The sequence below is a fragment of the Castor canadensis genome, chromosome 1 (assembly GCF_047511655.1).
Source record: "Castor canadensis chromosome 1, mCasCan1.hap1v2, whole genome shotgun sequence".
Classification (NCBI taxonomy): Eukaryota; Metazoa; Chordata; class Mammalia; order Rodentia; family Castoridae; genus Castor; species Castor canadensis.
The window spans coordinates 157,434,241-157,460,137 of record NC_133386.1 but is presented as its reverse complement, the minus strand read 5'-3'; the positions used below and the strand labels follow the sequence as shown (position 1 = coordinate 157,460,137).

General features: G+C 35.5%; 1 protein-coding gene across 5 annotated transcripts in view; it reads right to left on the bottom strand.

The window, feature by feature from the left end:
- Zdhhc13 (zDHHC palmitoyltransferase 13) overlaps window positions 1-25,897 on the bottom strand; it is a 44,667-nt gene that overhangs the window by 1,667 nt on the left and 17,103 nt on the right. For all 5 annotated transcript variants that reach the window (XM_020171282.2, XM_074042819.1, XM_074042816.1 and 2 more), the window contains 11 exons: window positions 24,776-24,840; window positions 23,370-23,532; window positions 22,476-22,601; window positions 19,496-19,629; window positions 16,456-16,556; window positions 11,189-11,313; window positions 10,261-10,323; window positions 9,468-9,561; window positions 7,719-7,802; window positions 3,652-3,809; window positions 1,162-1,259 (listed from right to left, as the gene is read on the bottom strand). In XM_020171282.2, coding sequence (XP_020026871.2) covers window positions 1,162-1,259; window positions 3,652-3,809; window positions 7,719-7,802; window positions 9,468-9,561; window positions 10,261-10,323; window positions 11,189-11,313; window positions 16,456-16,556; window positions 19,496-19,629; window positions 22,476-22,601; window positions 23,370-23,532; window positions 24,776-24,840 — 1,211 coding nt within the window. The remainder of the gene's footprint in view (window positions 1-1,161; window positions 1,260-3,651; window positions 3,810-7,718; window positions 7,803-9,467; window positions 9,562-10,260; window positions 10,324-11,188; window positions 11,314-16,455; window positions 16,557-19,495; window positions 19,630-22,475; window positions 22,602-23,369; window positions 23,533-24,775; window positions 24,841-25,897) is intronic.

The window sequence follows — 25,897 nt, the reverse complement described above, 5'->3', positions numbered from 1 at the left end:
GAATTATAGGGTCTGGCTCAAGATTTAGTTAGTGAATAAAAGTGTAGAGGAGGGAAAATAAGTAAAATCTTTGGGTTGAGCAGGATTCTGTAAACTAGGTTTGAAGTGACTCTAAGGCTTTACCTTCAGTTCCTCAACTTTATGTTAGATTACTAAGTAAACATGCACCAGGTCTCACCTCACCTCTTTCCCTTCCTTTAGACTTTTCTCCAGAGCTTGGCACATCCTTCCTCCCATCTCCATCAGGCCTTGACCCACATCTCTCAAGGCTCAGCTTAAAATTCCACCTCCATTAAAAGGCTTCCATGTTTTGGCGGGGTAAATACTCATTCCTCTGGCTAAGCCATGAGAAAGGGACTTCATCACTGCTGGTCTGAAGTGATCATCAGAAGCTTTACGCTACTCTCCACTCCCATTGCTATAGTCAACTCTTCTCAATTAAGTCAGCTTCTCTCCTCTCTAAATCCACTGTAGTCACATCCCAGTCTTTGATTTCCTTGTCTAACAGGTTAACAGTTTCATCTCATACCAAGGGTACACTTTAAAATAGACTGTTCATGAGATATGTAATGAGTGTCCAAATCCCTCAAGAGCTCTGGGTCATCTCTGCAGTGCTCCCAGTCTCCAATGATGTAGGTGGCAGGGAGATAAGCTTCAAAGCCTGATACGAAATATCACAGGACGACAGTGCCTTCTTACAAAACACTCTCATTTTCAATTGAAGATAAATTTTATACAATCAATAAGGGGAACATACCCCAAAAGTGAAAAACTAGCTTCTTCCTAACACAGGTGAGCACAAAAAGCATAGGGCTGAAAGAACTACTGGAGATAGAAAGCCAGGTTGAAAATACTGGCAAAGCACACATGCTTAATTATCTCATACTGACTCCTCGCCAGCACACACAACCTTATGACCATGTGGTTTGACTAGACAGATCCCCATCTTGGCAAAACTTCAAAGTCACTTAGTATTTGTGTTGAGTCCAGTAGACTAAATTCCTTACTACCCTGGGGCTTATGACCTTACCATCCAAAACTTGACACTGAGGCTTCTAAGAAAAAGTTCAATTCCAATGCACAGTAAGTTAGAGAACAGCAGTGTGGCCACAGGTGGTAGCACTGGGTGGGAAATCAGTGACCAGACTAGAACTCACTTACTTGTATGGTGTTTTCCTGAGGGACAATGTCTGTTTCATATGCCTGCTCTGCTTTATCAGGCTGATTCTCTCATGAGAGGTCAGGCCCAGAAAAGCAATCTGAAAAAGATAATTGGAAGGTACATGACAAATCATGGCCCCATCACTCTAAGATGTACATCCTAGCATACTGGCAAATATTAAGCTACTTTCCCAAAGGCAGTATCCTGTAAGCCTTCTAGCCAAGGACCATGGTGATGACATGCAACAGCCTTAAGCTATACTCTCCTATGTAAATCTGGTTTCTGTACTCTTTCTTTTTGATTGTCTGATTTTTCTCAACCTTCTAGAAAGCACAGTGCACTGACTTATTAGAATCATGAAATACTTTCTTTATTAATTCAAATGTGCCAAAGAAAAAAGTCAATACATTGAAGTGAATATCTAAATCCATAAATTTGGGGAAGAATAATAAGAAATAAAATGACTTCAAAACTCCCAAATCACTAAAAACCACAACTATTCACAGAGTTATGTCATTTAATCCTCAAAACAGCTCAAATATCAATTTTCTTACCTGTAAAATGGAGCTTATCATACCACCATCATCATATTGTTTTAAGGATCTGAGATGAGACAGCTACAATAACCCAGTACAGAGGCAGAGAAGTGAAAACTGGTCCAAGGCCACAAAGCTGAGAGTGGCAGAGCTGGGACTAACATGGGTCAGTGTGAGGACACAACCCTTGCTCCTAACCAAAAGTCTGTATGCTCAGTTGGATGTGCTGCAGTCAAATCATGTCTAACTAGAAAATGAAAGTTTTCAAAGAACTGTATTGTTCTATTCATTAAGAAAATAAGACTTTCTGCTCTGAATTCTTGTTTTTGAAAATCATCTGAAGCTTTGAGTTCATTTCTCTTCCTTAGACAGTACAAATATATTAACCTTTCTTTTAAATATGAAGGGTTTCATAACCTCATGTACTTGTTCTAAGAGACCAGAAAAGATGAAAGGAATTAGAATTGATGTCTTAAACCTTAGGTTCTACTTCTAACTCTACCTCTTTTTTTTTTTTTTTTCCTATGAGAGACTCAAGGCAATTTGTGAGCCACCAATCCCTACATATTTGTGCAATGGTACCAAGGAAACCTAACTCCACCTCTTATAAGGTCTATGATAAGCAAGGCATTCCACATCTCTTAGGTTTAGTCTTCTCATCCAGAAAATAGGCATATTACTTTGGCATGGTCTATACCTCAAATGTTTATGAGGAAATACATGAGTAAATGCTTTGGAAAATGTAAAGTATATATAAATATTAGTATTAAAATTATAGTAGTTAAAATTAATAATTACTGATGCTAATATCTATTCTTACTACCTGAGCTACTGATGTCATAGGGATAGATTCAGATGACCTCTCAGAGGCTGTGCATGGTGGCCTACCCTTGTAATCCCCATATGTAGAGAGGCACAGGTAGAAGGACTGTGGTCTGAAGCCTGAAGCCAACTAGGGCAGAAATAACTAAAGGAGAAGGGCTGGAGGTATGGCTCAAGTGGTACAGTGCTAAGGCACTCCTCCCTAGTACTGCCAAAAAAAAAAAAAAAGGAATACTCAGTTGAGTATTTAGTTAACCCTTTTCCTTGGCATTTTTTTCTCTCTTCCTTTCTTTTTCCCTCTTACTTCCCTGTTTCTTACTATTATCATTATTATTTTGGAACTGGCTACTTCCCTATAAAAGTAGAATTCACTTGGATTTGGTTGAGTATAATGCTCTAGTGTCCCAAGGTCTTGCAGCAGTTGATTGACTGATCACCACTGCTCATTCCCACAGACAGAGCATGGCAAAAATGAGAATTAGGTTAGGCTCACAGGAGGGGAATGGCAGCAGGAAGTAACAGAAGCTTCATAGAAAGCTGAAGGTAACTACAACCCTGGAGTTTGAACTTTCTAATGGCCACAATCTTCTCTGAAGATGTAATTACCATGTCCATGGGTTAGTGGTATGTCTTTCATTTCTCCCCATTCTACCCATTTAAGCACCTCATAGGATAACAGAGTTAGGAAAACTGAGGGGGAAAAATTATCTCACATCTACTTGATGTCTTATAGTTTATACTATGCTTTCATACACCATAGAATTTAATTTAATTGTATGATGGAAAGAGCCTTTGAATGAGATTGCCGAAGAACTAAATTTCTAGTTCTGATTTTGCCACTCACTAGGTGACTTGAAGCAACTCAGTTCACTTTTCTGTATCATAAAATAGTCAGATTAGATCATTCCTAGTTCTAACTCCAGCAAACAATTTATTATTCTACCATTTCAACCATCCTACAACAGGCATTATTAGCTTCACTTTACAGACAAGGAAACATATTCAAAACTGGTCAAATGATAAGCCTAGACTCGCACAGGAAGCAACAGAGTTGGAACCAGCATCTAAGTCTTTCAGTCTCACTCCAGGTTATCAGAAATTTGACTCAGAGGCATTATGATACATAAATACCTGAAAAAGTTGATTTATTAATAAAAACGTTGACCATGAGAAATGGAAAGTGGCTAGCATGAAGATATATAAAACCCAAGGAGAACAGGCCACAATCTGATTGAGGTAGGTCCATAGTCCATCTTCCTTGAATGTTGTGGCACAATGATTTGACCAATCTGTGAATTTACAAAAAAGGAACCCATGATTTAAAATGGCAACAAACTAGTGGTAATTCTCCAAGGAGATAAAATTGCTGCAATTCTATTTAGAGATAAAAGAAAGACAGATATGATAGCACAGATCAGAATTTGATTTTAGAGACTGGTAGTGTAGCTCAGTGGTAAGAAGGTATGCTTAATATGGATGTGTGGCCCTGAGTTCAATTCCCAAGCATCAACAAACAGTCAAACCCCAGAAATTCAACTTTAGCAGTTTATTTTCCAAATGCCAGCTCTTGGTAGTTAGACACTATTGAAGTTGGTACCCCATTGTTAGAGAAGAATTTGTATAGCACCTCAGCAGTTGACAGTGAAGGAATGAAAGTGAAAAAGCTCTAAAATCAGCATGTTCAACATAACACACACTGACCAGAATTGTTTAAGGACAAATGAAAATGAATATATTTAATAAAATATTTGTCCTAGAAAACTGTCTATATTATTCATGGTACAGCAAGTTATAGGTCTATTATAGGTCCGAATCTAAACTCATATTATTAAAGGTTGAGATGAATAGATAATTGATGTGGGCATAAGATATCCTACAAGTACCCAGATACCACTAGTACATAACTTAACAGCATGCACAGGTGTACCTCTGCACTGGCACTATAACTAAGCCTGTTGGGGAAAAAAGGCCAGGTGAAGGAACTTCATGAGACAGACATGTCCCAGAAACAAATATAGAGCAAGAGTCAAATGGTCACAGTTCAGTTTCTCCATCAGGGCATCTATATGCCAATTAAAAGAGAGGACTTTACTTCGGGCTTCATGACTGACCCCTAATCCATGTAGCTAAGAGCAGCAGTAAGGGAAAAAAAAAAAAAAAACAGGTAGGAAGCAGAAGGAAAAAATAAAAGGGAATGGATTTTCAAGGTTATAATTTTTATAGGCACTATGACTTCTATAAGGGTGAATTATTTCTGAAATGAGACTCCTATAGATTGGTACTTTGAGGTTTCATAAAGCTCTTTGATTATTTGATAAGTACTTTTAGATATTTACCCAAGACAGCACTGAAGAGCTCCTGGGACAGGAAGAAAATGAGTCCATGACTTTACTATTAATCGTCAGTCCATTTTAGTTCTAAACATCTATATTTCCCACCTCTTTTTGAGTCCCACATGACTCAGTCAATTTCTATGAATATATGCCAGAAGCATTCTATGAGCAATCATTAGAGAAAAAATCAAGGTAATAAGTTAAGGCAAGTTATACTTTCTTTAAAGCTTCTCATTAGGACAGCAAAGAAAGAAGGATCCTATGTACCTGATATCACACACACACACACCAGAATATAATTTTCAACAGCAGGTGGAAAAAACAGCTGTTGAGTGGGAAAAAAATATCTAGTTATTTCAGCTTGTGGATTTCTACTGCTTCCCTCTAGAATTTTTCTGATAACACAACATGACCTACAATGAAGTTCTCACACCGAAGAATTGATTTCAGATTTAGTATCAAAGAAATGCTGAAAGTGGACATTATGTAATATTCTGCTATAAGTTAATTTGTGCCAATATATTCTTTTTTTTTGTGCTAATATATTCTTATCAGGTAGTCAATGGTTTAGATTGGGAACTCTTACTGTTCCAAGTCAATCACTTTCATCTTTTCATAGCTCTGACAATTATTCACTGCTTTCTGATCTTGATCTAGTATCTTTGTAACTTGTAGGATGCTGACACTTTCTGGTTCATTTACTGTCCACCCTGAAAACAGACCTCATAAACAATGAGATGGATGGAGGTTGTGCAGGGGTAGAAGTAGCTACTGTTGGGTTAGATTAGATCACTGGAGAAGAATATACAGTGGGACTCTAATGTTAAGAATATTAATAGTAAACAACAGAGGTGGCATGACAGTGAAGCTTCACTGGAGAAATCAAGCACAAGTTCATGTTTCCTGTCTGTGAAAGAATGGTAAGTGATATAATATCCTCATTTAGTGTACAGAAATATTAGAATATAAAGTGACAAAGTATACTCAGCTATTCTAGTATAGTATGAAAACTGGTTAAGAGTCAGAGGAAAAAACACACAAGAGAAGGGAACAATGTGTGAAATAAAAACTTGCAAAGACTGAATGTGATGGAAAATTACTTCTGTCCTTATCAGTACAGTCTTATACTAGATACCAAACAAAAGTGACTATTTTTAATGAAGAGAGGGAAGAAGAGAGACAAGAGTGGTGTAACATCTGGCTCCTCTACCCTAGGATCAAGTCCAGGTGACAAGCTGGTCCACAGGCCAACTTAGAAAAGTTTTCTAATATGCTCTTTATTAAACCTTAAAAGGGCAGCTCTCTGGGAAGCCCTGTGAAAAATCTTTTATTTCTTATGCCATAAAGACATAATCTAAGAAGAGACATAATCTCAACCTTCTGACTACATTAGGCCTACCTGAGACTGTGACAATTACATTTAGCTACAAAGCACTTCCTACAGATGACATCCAAGGTGTCAGGTGGGAAAAGGTCTGATAAGGTAACTGAAGCTCATTCCATGCCTATATCAGGGTAAAAAGCAACCCAGTTCACATAGATACTAATAACCTCTAACATGAAACACCAAACAAAACAAAATTTGTAATACTCGGTATTTCTACATAGGGGAACTCAGAGGCTGGGAGATAAGAATAGAAAAAATTCTCTTTCCAAAACAAAATTTAAGTAAGAAAGCAGAGGTGAGGAGAGATAAGGAGTGTGTGAGCCACAAAGAGTGTTGGGACTGGGGATGCTAAGAGAAAAGGAAAAAATATAGGAAAAAACTGTACTAATGTCTTTCTGCAACGATTTCCCTCAAACAACAAACCAGTACTCTATTGGTAACAAAACAAAGAGTATATGGGAACAGATTAAAGGTGAAGACTCTGTCTAAATTATCCTAAAGCCTTCAAAATAAATAATAAACAGTTGAAGTACAAAGTCCAAATAAATAACTTACTAGCATTATAGGTTTTTACCTTAGAAAACTAAACTGAAAGGTATAGTCATACAATTCTTAAGAGCTAACCAAGCTGGGAGTGGTGGCCCATGTCTATAATCACAGCTATGTGGTATTCATAGATAGGAGGATAGTGGTCCCAAGCTAGCATGACCAAAAAGCAAGACTCTACGTGAAAAAAACCCTAAAGCAAAAAGGGATGTAGAATGTCTACCTAGCAGGCTTGAGGTTTTGAGTTCAAACCCCAGTACTGTCTTACCCCACAGAAGAAAGAGAAACTAAAATTCTTGTTTCAACTAAAACCTTGTCCTCTGTTGATCACCTTAAAATAGCTGGCCATCATTCCCTACCTGACAGTCCTAGATGCCCTTTTAAATTGCTACTCAAAGTTACTTTCAATTCTCAGGGCTGCATAATAAGTGAGTTAATGTTTTTTTTCTAAGCTTTTATTTCCAGCCTTTTAAATGTTCGCGTTTTCCCATGAGTTCTCAGTTTCACCCTGATACTTATCAAATGGCATGTGCTTTCAGAATTTTGTTCCTGAATTCATTTCTGTTCCTATTATCCCCTCAACCTCTCTACCATCAATGTTTTCTTTTTTTGTTTTATTTATGTGTCACCTCCTGCTTTGTACTTGAGCAGCTGGCTTTTCCTTTCCACTGAAGGACAAATATACACCTGTCTTAAGTGAATTTCTGTTTTTGATCCCTTCTCAAATTTATCAAGGTTCTCTTCCCAAGTACTGAGAACTAACCTCTTTTAGCATATCTTGAGCTTCCCAATGTTGAGAGTCTTAAAGAACCCACATCTTTTGTATTAGGGGTATAGTTTACAGTTTCCCAAACAGAATGTGATAGACAAGGGTTTGCAAGGAAAAGAACTGGGTGAGGGTACATGAGCTTATAAGAAAAATGTATACTTACAGATGAAAGATCCATATATAATCCAGTCACATACCATGGAAAGAAAAAACAAGAAGAATATATAATAGTGATGGTTGCCAAAGCCTAAATCAAAAAGAAACAAAACATACTTAATGCTTTCTTTTTTAAAATGACCTTACAGATAAGACTTTATTAATCACTTTCCTGTCAAGAACTTTAATCAAAATAAAACAGAAATAAATTATTGCTTTGTTTTAAATACTACTAAACCAAAAGCAAATAGTTCTGATATGACACAGTCAAGTGTCCATGTTAACTAATATTTATTCCTTATTTTCCCAACACAAGATACTTTCAAAAGAACAGAGTTAATTAAGAAAACAACAGTACTAGGCTGGCCTACACTGTGCTGGAGGGAGGGGAGCAGGCAGGATTTTTGGCAAAATATACTGGCTTCCTTCTATGGAAGATGTTTAAATAAGTATAACCTATGAATGTCAAGGGCTGCTTTGGGAGATGAACAGAGGAAACAAACCCAAAGAGCAGCAATGTGTATGTATGTTGCAGGAGACTGGACAAAGCAAAGAGGGGAAACCTGCACTCTACAAAAAGTCTGCAGATGGAAAGAAAGGCTGAAGGATGCCAGGTAACTCAAGCCTCTTTCTCACATGTATGGCCTTCTTGAATCTGGAGATAGGACATTTTAAAGGAAATGACTCAAATGTTCTTCAGGTGCCATCATATCATGGTCTCATTTTCTTCTGAAGCAGCAACACCAGCAAAAGGTGCAATACCCACTGGAATCAGGAGACCTAAGCTTATGGATTACTATAGTTGTGTCACTGTAGGTAAAGTTGTTTAATTTCTTTGCTCCAGTGTTCTTACTTGTAATAGCAAGAGGAAATAATACTTCTTGCATTTCACAAGGCTGTGGCCAACAAAACAGGATGATGCACGTGAAAACACTGTTAAATGCAGTAGCAGTATGATAAAAACACATGTGCTCACTGCCGTTGTTTTCCTGCTGTCAATGTTGACTGGCATGGTGCCAGGGATGAGGTCTAGGAAGCCTGCGACCTCAGGAATCGTGTAGCTAACTTCCTCTAGAAGGAGAAGTCAATGTCAATGTCAACATGCACCAAGGAAACCTGCCTCAGCTAAGGTAGCCTCCAACTCCTTAGGACTATAAAGGCAGACCCTCTATTGTAGACTCATAATCATAGCTCCTTGAGAGTTCCTCATAATAAATTCCTGGGTTTTTCTATGATGGCTCAGAGGGGACTCAGGGCTACAGGTCAGGAAAGAGAATATTCCCTGGATGGGAGGCAATCTCCAGATCTCTGCTATCTCTGGTTCTAGCTCCTACCTGAGCCTTGAAGGCAAGTGGAGATGGTAAGATAGGCAAGACATAACATATGGTAAAGAGCCTGGCATATGGAGTGGAACACTGATACCACTAAAGTGACCTTTAAGCAAGTATATTCACCTTTTACACTTTTCAGCTCTAAAACCTAGATAATAACACCAATCTCACAGGAATGTTCTGATGATTAAATTCTATGCCTTATGTTAAAGTATTTTATGAACTCTATACTATAATGACAGTAATTTTCATTACCACCCTCAAGAATCAATTTTCCAAAAGTCTTATACCATAAAGATGATTCTTAGAAAAGGAAGAGCTACAAAATGGAGCCCTTGGATGCCCTTTTTTTTTTCTATGAGTCATACACATAACTAAACATATGCTTAAGTTCATAGTGGCAACAAAAAAATTAAATCTCTCACCTACACACCGTCCAGTCCAAAAGCAGTGTTGATCATATCGAGCCACACAAGAGTTGCACACATGGCAATGAAGTGACCGTAATGGCTTCCTTATCTAAGTTGGCAATTAAGACAGGACTAAGCAAAAAACAGTTTCCAAGTGGTAACAAATCACAAACAAAATTTTAATCATATGTTATAAAGACACTGGCACAAACAATCCTAAATAGATGACCTATACATACAGAGCCTCTGTATGTATCTATACATCTATACATCTAGAGCCTCTGTAGGCTCTAGAATGCCTTATTAATATTTACTTCTATATGTCTATTCTGATTTAGCTACCACGAAGGGAGATTTGAATTCCAGAGCTTATTCACACTGGCTAACAGGAACTGAGGTAGTACTGAGCACTGGACTAGGAAAAAGGAGGCCTGAGTTCTATTTCCAGTTCTTCTAATAATTTACTTCTTTACTCTAGGCCTTGATTCCTCAAATGCAAAATAAGAGGTTTCTCTAAGCAGTTTGCAGGTCATTGAGACTCTGACTCAAAGTTAGTTCTAATGACAGGGAACAGCAAACAAAACACACTAAGGATAATTCACAAAGAGAATTAACCAAAGGCAACTTCATGGAATTATAAACATTCTTCCATTGCAGAAAACTGTACTGATAGCAATACAATATTAGAACTAGGTAAAAACAAAGGCATATAAATATACCACAAAGACTTGACAAATACTTATTATTAGCAATGTTGCCAAGAATTTGCTTTTACCATGGAAAACAAAAAGTTATAGAGAAGACTCACAAGACATGATGTACAAAATGTTCTGAAGTCCAGACAGCCAGTTTCTGCAAGAGTGACGATATTCTGAAAGACACCAAGTTTGACCTTATGATTAATTTTATTAGAGAATGTGTAGTTATGCACCATTTTCACAGCTCTCATTACAAACTGAAGTAGACAGAAAAGCAATCTGGAACTCTTGCCACCAAATCATTCTATGCTTGAAATAATGTTACTTTTCCATGCTGTGTTTTCAGCAAATAAATTAGACTGCATAAAAATTACACCTCCTCCACCTCCCTTACCACCTTCTCTTCATGAATGGCAAACATTCCCCACTTATAAGCTATTAGAGAAAAACAAATACCCACATATACACATCCATTAAAAAGAAACAAAAACCAAGTATATACAAACCAATGGCTACAAGCACCAAGAGCAGTCTTTCAGGACTGGCTTTAGGTAATGAAAGATAACATTCTCCCTAACATCTATGAACAAAAGGAAAGTGTGTCATCTGACAACTTTATGTTTGAGAAAGAAAAGGGGTATCTGCTCAGTCATTAAGGAGAAGGAACTCCCTTGGCCCCTTCCTAGATACCTTCCATGTGATAAGTAAGGAATTTAAGCTAAATGACCCTTATCTACATGTTATAAGGAAGAGGAAGATCATATCTGATAACAAAAATCATATCTAAAAAAATCTTGATGGGATATTATTTTCTATAAAAATAAAAACTTTCATACACATAAAAAAGTATATAAATAAACCTCATTTTGCTGATTTAATCATCCAACATTTATGTTGTATCTATCAGGTGGCAGGCACTAGAGATGAAGCTACATAAAAAAAACAACATGGCTGTGGCTCTCTGCAGTTTGCAAACCCTCTGATTAAAATCACAAAGCAAAAATATAAATGAACAAAAAAGTTACAAAGAAAGCTTACCACTTTCCTTTCTTCTTCAGATGCCTTACTGAAGCCTGGATCAGTTGCCCAGGTCTTGTAGAAAAAGTAGAGAAAGGCTATTATGCTGAAAATGAACACAAAATAGAAAGGGGTGCCTGCTGTATGTTAAGGCCAAGTTAAGGAATATATCTAACTTCCATTAATAACAATGTAATTGTAATGTAAGCAAATTTCATCATAATGCCAGACTCTCTTTTCTCTATATTCTGCCCAACTTCCCTATGTACACATATCCCATCCCCAAACGTGGCCCCATCCTATGTTCTAATCCTACAGGAACTTGCCTAGTTGGTTAATAATTAATGCTTCCTCATTAGTTGAAACCCATACTAAATATTGGTAAGAATGGTGGCAATTTATGAAGAACATCCTGAAGACTGAATAACATTCATGATCCCAATAAATTAACCTCTAATTGTGTAATTGTGGCTCTCCCACATCCAGAAAAATAGTCTCTGATTATTTTAACAAAATCATTGAAAGAAACATAGGACTTGGTTCACAGATTCCAATGAAAAATATTTCTCTACATAGTAGATAAATACTTGCAAAAATTCTTAGTAGAAAGTTTAGAAACTAATCCTTGTAATTGCTTTAGGCCGAGTTAATTTAAGAAAGTAATTTAAGATTTGCAAAATGGTTACAAATCAAATACTATTTGGGAAAGATATTCATTATGAATAAATTAAGATAAAAAGAAGTTGCTTTGAAATGTTTAAAGTGATACCAATTCTTTGTATAAAAAGTAAAATTTTGCTCGGGAAAGGCAAATGGACATATGATAAATGAACATATAAAAACCAATAAGCCAATAGTAAACCAACAGTCCTTGCCCAGTAACTGTATCTACCTTATAAGGTATTGCTAAGCTGTCTTGTATCAAACATCGGAGTGCAAAAGAAGGCCATTAAAAGGACTCTAAAGTCTTGTTACTCAACTTGTGGTCCACAGAACAGTAAAAACAGCTTGTTAGGAAAGCTGGACTTCAGGCCTCACACCAGACCTACAGAACCACTCTGGATTTTAACAAGATCCCAGGGTCTTCATCTATACCATGAGGTTTGAGAAGCAATGCTGTAACCCAGAGACCAGCATAACCACATCTGGTGCAGATAGGCAGGGACAAATATTATTGTCTTAGTTTATCACAATTTTTCAGCAGGTGTGCGTAGCTTTAAGATGGGAGCTGGAGATGCCATGTGAAACTGAATTTTAACAAAGTTTTATTTAGAATGAATTAAAAAAAGCACTATTAATTTTTTCTATTAAGTCTTGATCAACAGTGTTCTCAAAAATACATTCAATTGAGTCATATGCTGATTCTGCATAGGGAACTGACTGAATCTGAAGCTCCTGTCTGAACAACTTATATGACAAATCCCAGAAGAATCACTGTATCCCCTCTCTACAAGTAAAATGAGTTGCACTCTATCCCCTCACATAAAAGGCAAACACATTTCTTACTTTCACGCCCTTGTTTATGTGGTTCACTCACCACAAATGCTCTCAACTTCCTTTTACTTCTAAAGCCACACTTTGAGGATGTCCAATTTCTAACTGCCTTCAAGACTTATGTTCTCATTCTCTTGTTAATCTTTTCTAATTTCCTGGAGAGGATTCTCTCCCTTCCCTCAACCTAGGAACACTTTCTCTGGCACTTAAGACTACAGTTATTTATACATGTGTCAGCCTCTCCTGTAAGTTGGTGACTCTTTTTGCAGTTAAAGCTAAAATGTACCTTTTTATAATGTGAAATCAACTGGTTTTCCTTCCTTGGAGTCGTTAGATCTACACTACAGCTGTCCTTTAGATTTGTCCTAAATAGGTTTATTCTCACAGTGTATTTGTTCAATACACTGGTTTCTTTGAGAACTGAGTCACTAGCCACACTGGACATTCAAAGCTCCTTATTCTTTAACTTTTATTTTACTATTATTATTTATTAATACTATTTTTGACACGTTCTCATTATGTAGCCCTGGTAGGTCTCAAACTCATGATCCTTCTGTCTCCACTTCTTAAACAGACAGGAATATCCAAAAAAATTTTTTTTGTGTGGTAGTGGCAATCAAACCCAGGACCTTGCACATACTAGGCAAATGCTCTATCACTGTGCTATATCCTCACCCCTTAGTTTTTTAAGACATGGTCTCCCTATGTAACACAGGTTGGCCTTAAACTTGTTATGTAACCCAGAATGGCCTCAAACTTGTGATCTTCTTGCTTCAGTCTCCTGAGTGCTGACTACAAGCATGCACTTCTATGCCTAGCTTCTAATTCTTTTACCCTTGAAGTGAAATTATGTCGTGTCTTCTGACAATAAATAGTTATAAAGTTAATTCTCTGAAACCAAGTATAGGACTTTACATGTATTCAACCCTAGAGAATAAAAATATTGAAATACCCCATCTACAAATGAATATACAGGCCTGAAGTACCAAGTAAAATCTCCTTAGACTATCAATATACAACTTAAAAAAAAAAAAAAAGAGGACAGGAGGATAAAATAGGTCTTTTTTGGGGTGGGTACCAGTGGGTGTAGAGAAGGAATAGGTGAATGAGGGTGAATATAGTAGATATATTCTGTGTTCATACATGAAAATAGAAGAATGAAATCTGTTGACATTGTTCTAAGAAGGGGGGAGGGAGAATGATGATGGGGGTAAATCTAACTAAGATATATTATAAACACATACATAAATATCAAAATGAATCCATCATATAACTATAATATGCTAATAAAACTAAAAAAAGAGAAAAATCCAAAAAAATGGGCTTAGTAATTATACAATTAAAACAAAAATGAACTCAGTTATAGCCATCATAACTGTAACATTTGGTGGTTCCCCATTTTTCCCCAAGTCTTAGTTGTTTGTTAATGAAACTCATCAATAAAGTCCTATTCTCTTTCATTCAATTCCCCTCACAAAAGACTTCCTGAACATATAAAAGGTTCCAAAAGAAACTGATCATCTGAGAAGCCACCTTAAGAGTTGTCCTTCAAAGTTAGCTTCAATCTGTAGCCTTCCACAGATTTCATTAAAAAAAAGTAATTAATAAAATATTATGTATTATTTATACAATGCCAATTCTGTAATGGGGACTGTGGCCAGCCCTTTAGAGACATCATAACATAGTAATCCCTGAAGTCACTTTTGAGCTTGTTGCTGTTACTCTCAGTTACACAAAAACTGAGACTTGGTGAGATCAAATAGCTTGTCCAATGGTATATAAGGGGTAAAAAATTGTGCCTGAAACCAAAGGCCATAGTGCCCCAGGCTCTCTTTCCATAACAGATCAGAGGGAACAGAATCCCTACTCAATCCTGATTTGGCAACCTGAGGAGATTCTAGTCTGAATTCTGAGGATAAGTTTACAAGGCCCTCCATACATCCACAGGACAGTTCTAACAGCTTTTCACATTCCACTCAAAAACACTGACCTGATGGTGAAGTGTGCCACCTACTGACTCAATGCTGTCACACCAGCAGCTTCAGAAGGGGTTCCTACATCAAATGGATTTGTGTTGTGTAAGTGAATAAAGTACTCCATCTCATCAATTTCAACATTTTAAGATTCTATCTAGCCATGGAAATCAGTTCCTCTGATATAACAGCATCTTTGCAAATGTTGAACAGTTTCTAGTTACATTCAAGTGGATATAAACTTCTTCAATTGAGGTTTTAAAACTATAGTGAAATTACATTTTAAATTTTGACTGTAAAATATAAAAACTATATCATTTTTTGTGCAAAATTTGAAATAATCTTACCCATATTTAAAAAATTAATCAAAAAAGTTTTAAAAACTGTTTATTCCACTGCCACCTGGTTGGAAAACAAAAATATCAGTCATCCCTTTTCAGTACCACATTTATTACCCTTGAATTTATGAGCTTTGGGTCTTCTGAAAATGATTTTGGTGTAAACTGTAATCCTGGTTATTTATACATTAAAGTAGCTTTTTATCTAATGCTATATCCAAGTCTTCGTTAAGTGGTTGTATGAAGGCTGCTGCTTTGCTGCCACCAAATCAGTAATTATGAGATGGAGGTTAGAGGTAATAAAAATCTTTTGAAAAAGGCCTAATGATCTCTATGGCATGTTGTGCCTTTCATTTAAAGAATCAGAAAAATGTTACACTCAATGTTCAAAAATAAAAAAGCATCAAAGCAAAAACGTGCCATAGTGGATAAAGATGTACATACTCTGAAAACTTACATGGTCATCTCATTTCATATTTATTCCTGTGAAAAAATATTCTTGAATTGAGTTTATGCATTTTTTCCTATAAATATTCTGTTCATTCTTTTCAGAAATGCCATTACCAGAAAGAAAAAACAAAGAAAATAAAGGAATATGCTAAAAGGTACATTTCTATTCACCACACTTTTTCTTTTTCTATCCTGTAACAAAAACAAGGTTATAACAGCTTCCCAGGCAGGGTGCTTGGACAGAGAGAAGGAAATCTGGAAAGAGGTAGGAAGACTGAAAATGTGTCTGACCTAATTGATGTTATAAATGGATACAATCCAACAGTTAAAAAACACCCTAGGCCAGCCTCACGAGGACCATACACCCTTGAGTTATACTTAGACCTGGGCCTTGATCCTCAAGTGATAAACTTATTCCTTAAATTTGAGATTTTTTTTCTTTATTAAACTACAGGCTGCCATTCATTAGCAGGTCATAAAAAGAATTAAACAAGCTTTGACCACAATTTTTTAAAAGACAACAGGAGAAAGTAAGATAAATCACACATGAGGTATACTATTTTCTGAAACTTTATTTCACATATATTGAGTGGCAAAGCAAATTTATTTTTGCTCTGGATTGAGAATCACTGCACTAGATAATTACTACTGAGAAAACCACATTATATTTTGATACCCAGAAAATTTAATCATCAACTGTAACTGCTGGCCAAGTTAAAAGAAATATCTGACCTTAAAGAAATCTCGAAACAATCTGCCGTATTATTATGGGTCCAGGTAAAACAAATAATCATTCTGTTGTTTCCCTCCTATAAGGAATAAATACCAGATACCTACCATCTCTATAGTAGGGTGAGATTACTTTCAGATTCAAGTAGATTTTCAACATAAAACATTCAATGAGAATCAATAAATGAATGCAAGTAAAAGTTGTATTTCCTGGATATTTTTCAATATCTACAGTCTAACAATAGCATTACTGGTTTTTAAACCTAAAATGAGATAGGCATTTAAATTTAAGCTTAAAGGATATCAGGAAAGAGTAAGACGAACCAAGTCATAAATATCCAAAAAATGGAACTTAGCAGAAAGACAGTTGGTAAGTACACAAGGTTCTTATATCCAACCAAGAACCTAAAAGAAAAAGGAAAAACACAAGTTATTATTAGTGAAATATGATATTTGAATGATACATGTTAATTTTAGCTATAAATTCCCTAGTAACAATAATAGTAATAATAATGCAGGAACAGCCATAGCTTTTGCTTCCTGGACTTTTACTATGTGTTATTTGTCACTTTCCATGTGGTAATAGTCATGGACTATTATCATCCCATCTTATACATGAGAAAACTGAAATGTAATAATCTTCAAGTTTTTCTAAGTCACTTATACATTATTTCATTCATAATAATTTAATATATATTTTAAATGAATCCTTTGCATGTCTATTGAGACATATATTATAATTTTTCTTTCATGTATCATATTTTTAAATACTCCAAAATACAAAAATTTAAGTACTGGGATATTCACCTTCACATTTAAACAACTTTCTTTTAGAGGGTATGTGTATGTTTATGAAACATACAGATACACACAATCTTAAGCATTTGTTTTCTACAACTAGCTTGAGAAGCAGTCACTATGTGAAAAGACACAACGATTAAAACTGACACTAGTCATCACAACACTAACAATCTCACTTTAGTAACAAGCACCTTGAAGTCCACATATAATTTATGTAAAATGTTTAATATTGTAGTTTCAAGAGAAAAAAAATCATTCACAGTAAACCTGAATATAGTCATCTTTTGCAAAAATACAATTCACCCAGCTATTTTGTACAATTTTTACCAAAATGCACCCAGTATGCTGCCAGAATAGGCTGAATGGCGTTCACTACAAACTCCATTAGAATGCCTAAGATTCTGCAGCAAAAGACTGCATTTGATCTAATTAGGTAGTACAGTAAAACACCTAATTTGTAATAGCCAGTTACTTCTGCCTGTCTTCTGACATAGCATAGCAGCCTGGATCAATAAGCAACTGTTCCTGGAACCTAACAATAACAGAAGTTTGCAGCTACTTACTCCATAAAACAAAGTCTACAGAGAAGTATAAGAAAGATGAGGTAGTATGGATCAAGCTGCCATATGCATTTTAACTCACACTTGAATTGGGTTCATATGCCAACTGGAGCCATTGTCATCAAAATCAAAAGTTTTTTTTTTACAATTTTTTAAAAATGATAATTTGGGTTTCAACTAAACAAACACATAAACCAACCAAATCTCAAATGCTCCTATTCTAGGTGAGTAGATATTTCTAGCTCTTTCTTTCTCTTTGAAAAAAAAAAGCAATGATTCTGATTCCTGATGGTCTGGCTTAAAATTTATTTAGAGATAAAGTCAATCCAATCCATTAAAAGTGAATATTTTTAAGTTGTAAGTTTTTGAATAGCAGAGAGTTTTAAGTATTTTGCTATTTTTCAGAGATCTGAGCTTTCATTTCACGTTAAAATTCTAATTCATTCACATCCAACTATCCTGCTTTGGGTGACCAAATAATAAGATTCCTCTAATATTTGTTTTTCTCTATGACAAAAGCAGTGCACGCTTATTCCAGAAAATGCTGGCAACAAAATGATTTAGGAATATGCATAATGATATGCTGCAGATAGCAACACTGCATTTCCTTTTAGACTCTTTTCTATGAATCATCATTACATTTGTATTTCACTCAGTGAATGAAAATGTTCAATTCCAGAGACATGATTTCTAGTTTTATGTGCCTTAAACTGCAGGAAAATAAGTACTAAAAAGAAAATAAAACAAGTGATGCAGCATAGTTAATCTGGGATGGCCTTACTAAGGGGGTGATGTTTAAGCTGAGGCCTGATTCACATACTCAGCTACGCAAAGACATGGTGTCAGAACACTTCAGGCAAGGATACCAGCGTAGACCCAGGATCCTAGGTGGGAATGAGCTTGATGTTTCCAAGAACAGATAGATGGTGGAGTGTGTAGGGGGATGGAGGGAAAAGGGATAGTTAGTGGGGATGGAATAAATCACACAATACCTTAAGGAGTCTGGGTTTTATTCTGAGCACAAGAGCAGGTGAAGAGAGGGATTTAAGCTGAAAGATAAGACATAAACTGATCTCCCTGTATACAACAGGGGGGTCAAGTTAGGAGACTAGTTAGAAGGCTTGGTGTGGTGTACCAGTGAGGAGGTGGAGAGAAGTAGGCCCTGGAGGCAGTGCAGCAAGTGCTTGTAAAGGGCTGGATATGGAAAGTGAAAAGGGAAGGATGGAGGATGACAGGAACCCAAGGATGACACCCATATGCCATTTCACTGAGACAGAGAAGAGAGAAGGAAAGACTGGGGTATAATACAACTACAGAATACTGACTACGTGTCAGACACTGTTCTAAGCATTTACATGTATTAACCATGAAGCAGGCATGATCACAGTAATTATCCTCATTTTACAGATGAAGAAACTAAGGCAACTTGTTCAAAGTCAGTCTCCTGTTAGGTAAAGCTTGACTTGGATCAATGCGGTATGACTCAACCATTAACTAAATATAATCATGTACAAATATTTCCTAAAAGGAGAGCTGCAACATGTGTATAATTTTATAACCTCTCCCATTTTAATTAGGATGTTTTAACCACAAAAAAAATCAAAGAGCAAAAACAACTAATGCAAAATGAATTTAGAGTTAAAAAAGAAAAAAAATCTGAAAAATGGGCAAAAATGCTTCAAGGTGCAAAATGGCTACAAAAATATGTCTATTATTCACCAAAACAAACAACTGAAAAAGGTGACCCAGGATATTTATTTTCTACCAATTGTCAATTCAATCATATTAGTGGGTTGAGCAATATGCTTTTAGTCAAAAAATATGTCACCAAATTCCTTTCTTTCTACCACCCCCAGGATATTGTTATATGTTAGGTAATATTTATAGCTCAGTACAAATCTGTGATTTCAGATAATCAACAACAGAAATAAGCAATTACATTGGAACTACAACAACCAGCATTGCAAAGACTAATATACACACCTTGGAAACAAAGATGTTAGGAAAAACAATGCCATTAGAAGACATCCTTTTAAAAGCCAAGAATCTGAATTGAAGTCCAAAATGTATCCGACGGCCCACAGGGTAATCACAGAGAGCATCAGGAGCAGAAAGAGCTAGTAAGAGATTCAGATTTTTAGAACTTTATTAGGTTTTACCCCTTAAGTAGGTAATACTTAGTTCAGTACAAGAACTACTTCCTGTATACAATAAAAATACAAGAACAGAACACTGAGATTTTCCTCAAAATTTCTGATTGTTAAATTTTAATTTTGAGCAACTTATATATCTTGGAAATAATCTTTTAAAAGCCCTATATTTTATAGTGTTACTTAATCATATTTTGTTTTGCTTTTCTTCCCTCCAAGAAATAGTGGCTCAGTTTTTGTTTTTGAAAAGTACTAATGAAAACTGAAATTAAAAAAAAAATTCTTTCAAACAGCACTCTATATCATAAAGCATAAAGCAAGCTAAAGGGACCACCAACAAATCAATATGCCCACGACTCAATAGAGGGGAAGGGATATAAAAGCCCCAACTTGGGTACTGTACACTATCATCCTTTAATAAAAAAAAGTTAGGAAGAACAGTTCTGAAAAAAATGAGCTTGGTTTGGGGTAGGTGTAGTTTTACATACCTAAGGACATTTAGGAGATATCCAGAAAGCAATCAATGAACCAAGTCTATCATTTCGGAAGACTTGAGATTTATCACATATAGACAGTAAAGCCATGGGTGAATGATATTCCCACAACTGTGTGCAGGTACAAAGGGACAGAATCTTAGCCAACAGAAACATTTAAGATTAGGAACAAAGCTAAGTCTCCAAAGGTAACCAAGAAAGACCAGAAAGACAGGATTAGAACCTGAGGATGAGCTGTTTCACAGAAGTCAGGAAAGAGTTTCAAGCAAGGTGTTATTCTCAGTGCTAAACTTTACATGGAAGTCAAAGACTGAAATATTTCTTCATGATGTTAATGATTCAGGCTTACTCTGACAAAGTTAAAAGAATGAAACTTCTATGAACCCATGGTGTGACTGCACAGAAGGTAGGTTCCACATGTGAGCAATGTAGTCGCTTAACTACAAGTTAGGAGACCTTGAAAACAAGCAGGGCTTTTGCAATAGCAAAGAACAAAAAAAAAATTGCTCTACCTTCTTCCATTTTTACTTCTTAAGCCTATTGGGATGGGTAATTTCAAGTGACTTCAAATCTTTAAAATGTTTCCAATTTCAATTTGCTTGGTGCCACCAAGTTAAAATTTTTGAATTTTTTTTTAAAAAGTAAATTTACAATATACAAACACAACCTCCAAACAGAAATAGGAGTCAGGTTTGGTGGTGAGTGCCTGCAATCCCAAGTACTTGGGAGGTGGCAGTGAGATCTTGATTAAAGGCTAGCCCAGGGGGGGAAGTTAAGGAGACCCTATCTCAAAAACAAAATACAAAGAAAAGGGTTGGGGGCACAGCACAAATGATAGAGTACCTGCCTAACATGTACAAGGCCCTGGGTTTCAATCCCTGGTACTGCCAGAACAAACAAACAAACAAACAAACAGAAAAACCCAGAAATAATTAAATGTGGATCATGTAATGCTAAATCTCAGACATAACAATCTCATAAATAAGTCATACTATTTATTCATTCAAGTATTAGAGGCCACACTATATTGTAGCACATCAATGAATTTAAGATCTTTCTCTCATGGAACTTAAATTCTATCTGGGAAGACAAACGAATAAACATATTAAGTTAATTTTATAATACATAAAAAGTTGATGAGCAATGCACTCGGGAGCCCTCCCTTCATGAGGGAGCTTTCATTCTTTCACTTAATAAACTCCTACTTTTATACTGGAAAAAAAAAAATCGTACCACATAGAGCCTTGCAGGCTATTGTTAAGGACTTAGTTTTAACTACGGGAGAGATCCCCCAGCAGATCAATGACAGGAACTCACATTTTCAAAGAAACATATTTGTAATAGTGAAACTACTCTATGGAACTCAGTGAAGGATGGAAAGGAAAAAGAGAATATTGTAAAACATGACATCTGTAAAGGCAGAGAATATAAGGGTATGTATTGAAAGGGAGAGCAATGGAAGGGGTTCAGTGGACCAAAGTAAAGTATACCCACAGCTGGGATACATTAAGAAACCCTGTTGAACATTGACTTAAATATTAAGTAACAAAAGACAAGACTGTTAAATAGGTACACAGTGTGTGGGGAGGTACACATAGTGGGAGGGGGTGGGTGAATGAAGGAGATTAAGGTGAGGGTATATAGTTGATGGACTTCACATATTTACATGAAATAGAACAAAGAAACCTCTTGCAATTGCTTTAAATGGAGGGGGCTGAGGGGGAGAGATGACGGGAGTGATCTAACCAATATACAATGTTAGTCTATTTAGAACTGTCACAATGAATCTCCCCCTGTACAATGAATACATCCTAATAAAAAAATTTTTTTTTAAAAAGATTCACCTGCCAGACTAACGTGGCATTAGTGCTGATAAGGCATCAGATTCTAGACATAAATGGAAGACAGAACCAGAACGTGGATATGCGGCTTGATAGAACAAACGATTGGAAAGCGAGAGTTGCCACCTACTGAGAGGGAAAGATCAGATGTTCAGTTTTTGATGTTATGTTGCAGATGCCTACTGGATACTGAATGGAGTAAGTCAAGTAGGTGCCTCTTTAAGGATCAAAACCGTTTGCATTTTGAGTCATTCGTTAAAAAAATGGGAAAGTACACCATAATATTAATACAAAGGTAACACATAATTTTAGAGCCACTGAAATGTCAAATTTCCAACTTTGGGTTGTGGGGTACATGGGAAAGGTATAAATCAGCAGGTATAACACAGCATGAAGCTCTCTAGTTTCCCATGTTGCTCTAAAAAACAAATAAACAAACAAAAATTAAATCTCATAGAAAAGCCCTACATGAAAATACCTCACATTTCTGTAGCCACTTCCAAAGCTTGAACTTTTGGTTGGCTCTTGTTTTGGCTTCTGTTTTTATCATGTGAATAATGAGCTGATTTTTCTTTTGTAGAGCCATATCAAGAGGCGTTTCTCCCTTAAAAAACAAAACAAAACAAAAAACCCACTCAATTATATTTTTGATATATTAAAGATGTTAAAACATTTTTTCACAGATTCAACACATTTACTTATTCTAAGGGTTAAGCTAGCTATTATTAATATTTATCCTGTGGTATCTAAAGACAAAATATATAGCTATCTTTATGTTAAATTATCAATCTTCTAATTGAGGGAAGGTAAAAGAAGGAAGTTAAGAAGGTTAATAAGGTGGATATACTTTCTATACAAGAATGAATACAGAATTTTTAAAACTGTTGAAATCACCATAAAAAGGGGAACTAAGGAAGAAAGGAGAAAAACAGAGGAGATGAACCAATTCAGGTGATAATACATATATACAAGGAAATGTCAAAATGAAACACTCTATAGCTATATTAAACAAATAAAAATATCTTTTATCTATTTATTTATTTACTTATTTTACATGTTCTCCTATCCTGGAGAGGAGGAAGGCAGGACAGGTCCTGTCTGGGGACTGGTATCAGTGGGAGGGGAGAGGATATAAAGAAAGTTTATAGGAGGGTGAATATGGTGGAAATATTACGAATATATGTATGTAAATGGGAGAATGAGACCTGTTGAAACTATTCTAGGAATGGGTGGAGTGGGAATAGAGGAGAATGATGGAGGGGGTAAATTCAACTATGATATATTAAGAACTTTTGTAAATGTGACATTGTACCCCCAGTACAATAATAAAAAAATACATAATAAACTAAAGGAGATAAATACCTGTTCGTACCTTAACATTTCGGATATCCAGGCTAGAACCAGCTTCCAAAAGTTTATCAACTGCATTAACATTTCCTGCTGCAACTGCCCAGTGAAGTGGAGTGTTTTGGTGTATTTTATCAGCAACATTGAGAGAAGGATTAAACTTTAAAAGAAATCCAGTTGGTTCTGGCCTGTCTCAAAATAGTAAAATATCAAAAGGCATTATATAAGGATTATGATTTGAGTAAATGCAAAAAATGAACTTTTAAATGAACTCATCAATTAACAAGCAATAAATAGTCTAAAAAACTGAGGAATTTTTTTTGTGCAGAGTTCTATCATAGGAAATAGGAAAGATTAAACAAACAACAAAGACATACCTTAAATGACACTTGCTATACAGCTATTATAAATTTGGACATCAAACAGTGAAATAAGAAAAAATTTTTACTTTCCCGTCGTAGCTGTTATATTGATTGGTCAATATTTCTTAAAATTGTGGATTTAACTTTGACCAATATTAAGCATTATCCAATTAAGCGTTAAATATACAATATTTTATTTGAGCAAATAAACCAAAAGATAACTTCACACTCTCCCTTGAATCAATTATTAGATAAAACAGGTGTAAACTCAGGTTGAGTATCCCTTATCCAAAATTCATGATACTGAACTGTTTTGGATTTTGAATTTTAGATTTGAGAATATCTGCATATGTATAATGAGATATTTTGGAGATAAGACTCAAATTTAAATATGAAATTCATTTGTTTCACGTAACAAATCAAGATATATTTTAATAATCTTGTACATGAAACAAAGTTTCATGGACTGAAATTCTGAAGTCTCATGTACTGGCTCAAAAAGTTTCCAATTTGGAGCATTTAGGATTTTGGATTTGGTGATTAATCATGCTCAACTTTGTAGTGTCCTAAAATAAATACATTAAGTGCTCGATGTAAACATGTAAATAGACTCCAAAGATCAGTTATAATTAATATTTTCAGAGCAGTCAATAATAATGCCAGAAAAATCTCAAAAATTTATTGTTTTTAGGAATGCAGATATATCATCTAGATTTCAAATTATGAGAACATTTATGCTTGTAGCCATATTTTAAAAATACAAAATAAGAAACATCAATCATGTTAACAAGTAGTATATGCTAAGGAATCTGTATCTGTTCTGTAAGGAAGTTTTTTTTTATAAGTAACTTTCAAAACTTTTTACTAAAAATATCAGAAGAGAGAAAATGTATTTCAATGATACGTTTCTAACTACAAGTACTTTAAGAATCTGTATTACAGTCCTAAGGGAAAAATCTTCTTCAGCATGTACTATCATGTCACACAGACTGAGATACTTAACATTATATACATAGAAAAAAAATTGTAAGAACCAAAAATCAGATTGAGGGAATGCAATGAAACTCACCCAATTACTTTGTAAGCTGATAACATAAGAGGTGTCTGCCCATTTACATCTGTCATATTTACACTCTGTTCAAAAAGAGAAATCAATTATCAAAAACTATAAACACAATCAAAGTCTCTTTTTTCTCTTAGTAGAAATACTTCTTTAATAATACAGCCCTACCATGATTCTACAAGAAAGAAGGGTTCAAATATATTTTAAGTGAAAATATGTTCTACTTCACTTTCATAGAGTTTAAAAGTCAATGGATTTCTACAAAATATTTTTAAAGGGAAAATCTGAATGAATGATGTAAACCGTTGTATGATGTGAATGGAAGACATAAAGACATCAACTCTTAAAAGCAAGAGCACACAAGGAAGGGGTGAGGATAGGTAAGACACCTAAAAAATTAGCTAGCATTTGTTGCCCTTAATGCAGAGAAACTAAAGCAGATACCTTAAAAGCAACTGAGGCCAATAGGAAAAGAGGACCAGGAACTAGAGAAAAGGTTAGATCAAAAAGAATTAACCTAGAAGGTAACACACACGTGTAGGAAATTAATGTGTGTCAACTCCCTGTATCGCTATCCTTATCTCAACCAGCAAAAACCCTTGTTCCTTCCTATTATTGCTTATACTCTCTCTACAACAAAATTAGAAGTAAGGGCAAAATAGTTTCTGCAGGGTATTGAGGGGATGGGGGGAAGAGGGAGGGGGCGGAGTGGGTGGTAAGGGAGGGGGTGGGGGCAGGGGGGAGAAATGACCCAAACCTTGTATGCACATATGAATAATAAAATTAAAAAAAAAAAAAGACATCAACTCTGAGACACAGAGACCTTGGAAATCATCTAGTTTAGACCTTAATTGATACATGAATTCATGCTAGCATCTGTTACTCAAAGTTGTCTAGTTTCTACTTAAACAATTCCAATAATAGTGTGGTCACTTGTATTTTTTGCATTTAAGTTCAAATACTAAAACAAGAAAAAAAATCTATTTTCTGAAGTGGAAAAAAAAAGCAATCATATCTCTATGAGCACATAATCCTTTTAAAAAATTTGGCCCAGGTTTGAGGTATACAACAATAGCTCCAACCAAGCCAAAGGAAAAAATTTTCAGTTACTAAAGATTCTTACCACCT